The sequence below is a fragment of the Sinocyclocheilus grahami genome, unplaced genomic scaffold, assembly GCF_001515645.1.
Source record: "Sinocyclocheilus grahami isolate Dianchi unplaced genomic scaffold, SAMN03320097.WGS_v1.1 scaffold242.1, whole genome shotgun sequence".
Classification (NCBI taxonomy): Eukaryota; Metazoa; Chordata; class Actinopteri; order Cypriniformes; family Cyprinidae; genus Sinocyclocheilus; species Sinocyclocheilus grahami.
In genome coordinates this window covers 583,550-587,806 of record NW_015505421.1, presented here as the reverse complement: position 1 = coordinate 587,806, position 4,257 = coordinate 583,550, and the positions used below count along the sequence as shown (strand labels likewise).

The following is a 4,257-nucleotide window of genomic DNA, read 5'->3' as shown; positions in this document are numbered from 1 at the left end:
TTTATATTGTAAGACATTCTTAAAATACATGGATTTTTTTTAAAAGACATTGGAGGGAAGAATGGGGGGAAACAGTATCTAGAACACGCATTTACAGCTAAGAAATTAGATTATAAAATAATACATTTCTTATTTCTTATCTATATTCATAGATTTCAACATGGTTTCAGTTACATAAGGGGATAGAGGGCATATGAGGCAATGCCACACATGTTGTTCTGGTTTCTGGCCATACGGATGTAGCCACCATCTCCAAATCCGGTACCCCAACTGTTAAAGCAAAAGATAACAATTAGCATATGTATTTATTCATCTCAGTGTTTTGTTTGAAATAGCAGTTTTGTTTTTACAGAAATTTGAGTGGGTACATTCCAAAAAACAAAATTAGACCCAGTCAGTTCATGATCACAAAACGTCACAATTGTTCTGATTGTACCTGTTTTTCACCAGCCAAAAGTCCTGTCCAGCAATCGCACCGTATCCCACAGCCAGCACTGCATGGTTTATGATTTTGCTGCAAGATGGATCATTGTAAACTCCTGTGGACAGATGTGAGATAACATTATAATAGTTGTCAATGAAAAATTAAAATAATTTTGACCTTTATTTTTCAACCAGAAAACTTGGTAATCAGTCTGACTGAAATGTGATGAGAAAGAAATACTCACCACTGCGGTACAGGATAAACTGAGGACGGGTGGCATCAATGGCCACTGAAATGGGCCCGATGTTAGCAACAGCCTGCTTCAGGGCCTCCTCATCTCCCTGATGGACGAAATAGTACTTGGTGCAGTTTGCTGCACGCTGGGATGGATTGTATCTGCACTGCTTTTGCTGTAGGGCACATTTATTTATTAGATTATATTCATAATGATAATGGATCGAAGCGTTTTAAAAATGTGCTAAAATGTCGGCATACGTATCGCTAAAATCTTGCAGTTTAATTTCTAATATGGAATTTCTACCATGTTTTTGTAATTATCACTTGTCTCTCCTTCACATGGACCCTCACAAACAACTTACCACTCCTTCATAAGGATAAGATGTCACAGAGTCTATTCCACCATTATCAATAACATACTGGAAGGCAGAACTCATCAAACCACCACTGCAGCCTTTGTTGCCGTAACTGGAGGAACAGTCCACCAGATTCTGAGGACTGAGATCAACCAGCTTTCCTGTGGTCTTCATCAGCTGGCCTTCAAGAGCCCCAACGGAGCTGAATGCCCAACATGATCCACATGCACCCTGACAGAAAAAGAGAGAAACATGATAAAACTACTGAAACAGGAAACACAAGAACTGTGGAATATTTGCACTTTTTTTGCCTTCAAGCTACATATAATAGAAATATTATAATAATGTGAACCTGAAATTCTTAAAATTGCTTTTGTCTCAGGTCTATCAAAAGAAACAAAAAGAGCTGTCCTGTGAAATAAAAAGCTATACAGACACAAATATAAATTAGAAAATGTTTTTTTGTGTGTGTGTGTGTGTGTGTGTGTTCTCTCAAAATATATGGTATAATCATACCTGATTCTTCACACTGGAGACATATCCCTTCTCTCTCCAGTCCAGAGAGTCTGGGACAGCAGCTCCAGATGAGCCCACAAATTCTGGTGCTTGCCTCTTAAAGCCAGGAGGGACACGAATCGTGGCTAACGTTTGCAGGATCTCCTCTGTTGTCTGTGAATCAACAAAACAAATAGGAAAATCTGAGTTTTAGATGAAATTGTCATCTGATATAGCCTGTGTCTGGCAAAATGTATAACTTTATGGCTGTATAATTTCTAGATATTATTTTAACTTAAACATCTAGAAACTTTTGTGAAGAAAATAAAATGGATGAAAAAAATGCATTGCAAAAATAAAATAAAAAAACTATAAAATAAAAGAGATAATGATGCATGCTTTTCCCTCACGCAGAAATCATTCTTTAAATTTCACAGTAACTTCATGCTAAAAATAGAAACAAGGAAATGAAGTATTGCATGCCAGGAGTTATTAATTAATACAAAATACAATACATTAATACAAAAATCACAGACAAAGAAATGCAGTGGAAAGGGCAAAAAAGGGACACTGGACTCATGTTCTCACCATGTCACCCATATGGTTCATGCCCAGGTCATATGAATGCAGGCCCATGGAGGCCTCCAGGTTGTGAAGGGTGATAAGTTCAAGGTTTCTCTCCCACAACTCCCTCCTGCCCAGTTCCTCATCCTGCCAATATTAACAACAGACAATTCCACAGTTTAATACAGCAATATATTAAACTATTGACATCACTGGTCAAACTATTTAAGTTTGATATAAATACAAATGATTTCTTTAACAAATAAGCACATGAAACAAGTTTTACCAGTTTGACAAGAAACAAGGAAGTCTTTGTATTCCTAACTAAACATGTGATTAAAAAAAAAATTCTAGATGTGCTAAAAGTAGGTAAAAGATCAGCTTTTGGATTATACAGATGCTTGTGAAATTCATATTCTCACCTTATTGGAGTAAAACTTGTTATGTGTCTTCCTCCACAACTCCCAGTGCTGGTCTAGATTTGTGTTAAAATGGGCCAGTGCTGCGCTACAGCACACGGCAAACAGCAAGCTCCCGAGCATCATGGCCTGACAAGAGCAAAACGGCAAGTAATAGTTACTGACATGCATTCAAACATCAATATTTTATCTGATAATATATTCTCATTGAATTATGTTGATATCTAAATGTCAGATATCATCCACAATATTCAGAAATTATTTCAGAGAATGAGAAAACTAATATAATATAATAATATATACTGAAATATATATATATATATATATATATATATATATATATATATATATATATATATATATATATATATTATAGATGTTCCACAGCTGGTCCAACGAATAGGCATTCCTGTGCTAAAACACATATATACATACATACATACTACACACACACGTATGTATGTATGCATGTATGTATGTACAGTATACACACACACACAGGTTTGTTTTTGTGAAAAGTGGGGACATCTCATAGGCATAATGGTTTTTCTACTGTACAGACCGTATATTCTATTGCCCTACACTAACCCTACCCCTAAACCTACCCCGCACAGGAACCTTTGTGCTATTTCAGATTTTCAATACACTCCATTCTGTGTGATTTATAAGCGTTTTGAAAAGTGGGGACATGGGGTAATGTTCTGAAAAGTCACCTTCTCCTTGCAATTCTCCTTGTAATTCCATAAACAAATTCCTCGCATGTATAAACATACCTGGCAATAAAACTCATTCTGATTCTGATTCTAATACCTATGTCATACCTTTGTCATTATACAAATTTATGTCCTCATTTGTCACAAAAACGCGCGCGCGCACGCACACACACACACACACACACACACACACACACACACACTATGCAAACAAAACCAGCCAATTAAGAAATGAAGACCTTTCAAAAATCACTTAGAGACTATTATTTTAATAAATATAAATGTATACAAAATTATTAAATTATATAAAACATAAAACATTCCTATCTAAAATATATACTTTCCTAATATTATTTCATATAATAGCCTATCGAAATATTATATTCAGTTTCGCGCGCGCACACACACACACACACCCCCCTACTGGCCGAAACTGGTACTGTTCAATGAGGACTTTAAAACTGAAGTGAGCTGAACGAACGAGCCGTTCACACAGAACGTACTTGTGCTTTAAAAACACAAACAATCGCAGCATTTTAAAAACGTCGCGTGATAAGCTTAAAAAGCAGAGAGACGAGGCCCAAGGGTCAAAGACGTCTGTTATATGATGTTCACACACAAAACCAACCTTTCCTCTTTTTCACTACTAGTACAGCACGAAAAAAGTGCAAGGATTTAAATTAAAATCTATATCTGATGTTATAACATGAGTGAATCCTCAGAAAGATCAGGATCTTTGGACAATACAAACTATACTATACATTAAATATCATTAAAGAAAAGCTATCATAAAAACCAGTCAATGTCTTCATTAAAACAGAAAAAATATTTTTTGTTCTTTTGTTTTTTGCAAGAGAGCGAGAGAGAGAGATAAAGAATCAACAAAGGAGACTTTCATTAAAAAGATACATGTGAAAGTAAACAACAAAAAAACAACAAAAAACGAAATAACATGACATGTCTCGTCTCACCTGTGCACTCCTGTTAAGCTACTTCTATTCGTCTGTAAAGGAGGTAATGATGAACGAGTTCCTGCCTGGTTGCTTTGC

General features: G+C 35.8%; 1 protein-coding gene across 1 annotated transcript; it reads right to left on the bottom strand.

Moving 5' to 3' along the window:
- On the bottom strand, positions 1 to 4,257 carry LOC107597987 (cathepsin S-like). Its single transcript, XM_016289211.1, has 8 exons — positions 4,180 to 4,257; positions 2,499 to 2,624; positions 2,101 to 2,223; positions 1,534 to 1,686; positions 1,024 to 1,248; positions 669 to 834; positions 437 to 539; positions 1 to 270 (listed from the first exon to the last, which is right to left on the bottom strand). Exons 2-8 carry the CDS (start codon positions 2,619 to 2,621, stop codon positions 171 to 173), a joined length of 993 nt encoding a protein of 330 aa, XP_016144697.1. The 5' UTR covers positions 2,622 to 2,624; positions 4,180 to 4,257; the 3' UTR covers positions 1 to 170.

What these genes read in the sequence shown, in the direction of transcription:
- LOC107597987 (XM_016289211.1), bottom strand. Translation starts at nt 2,621, where the DNA reads ATGATGCTCGGGAGCTTGCTGTTTGCCGTGTGCTGTAGCGCAGCACTG. An exon ending in ACAAGTTTTACTCCAATAAG is followed by an intron (nt 2,224 to 2,498) that starts GTGAGAATATGA and finishes TAATATTGGCAG; the next exon opens with GATGAGGAACTGGGCAGGAG. An exon ending in TCTCCAGTGTGAAGAATCAG is followed by an intron (nt 1,249 to 1,533) that starts GTATGATTATAC and finishes TTTTTCTGTCAG; the next exon opens with GGTGCATGTGGATCATGTTG.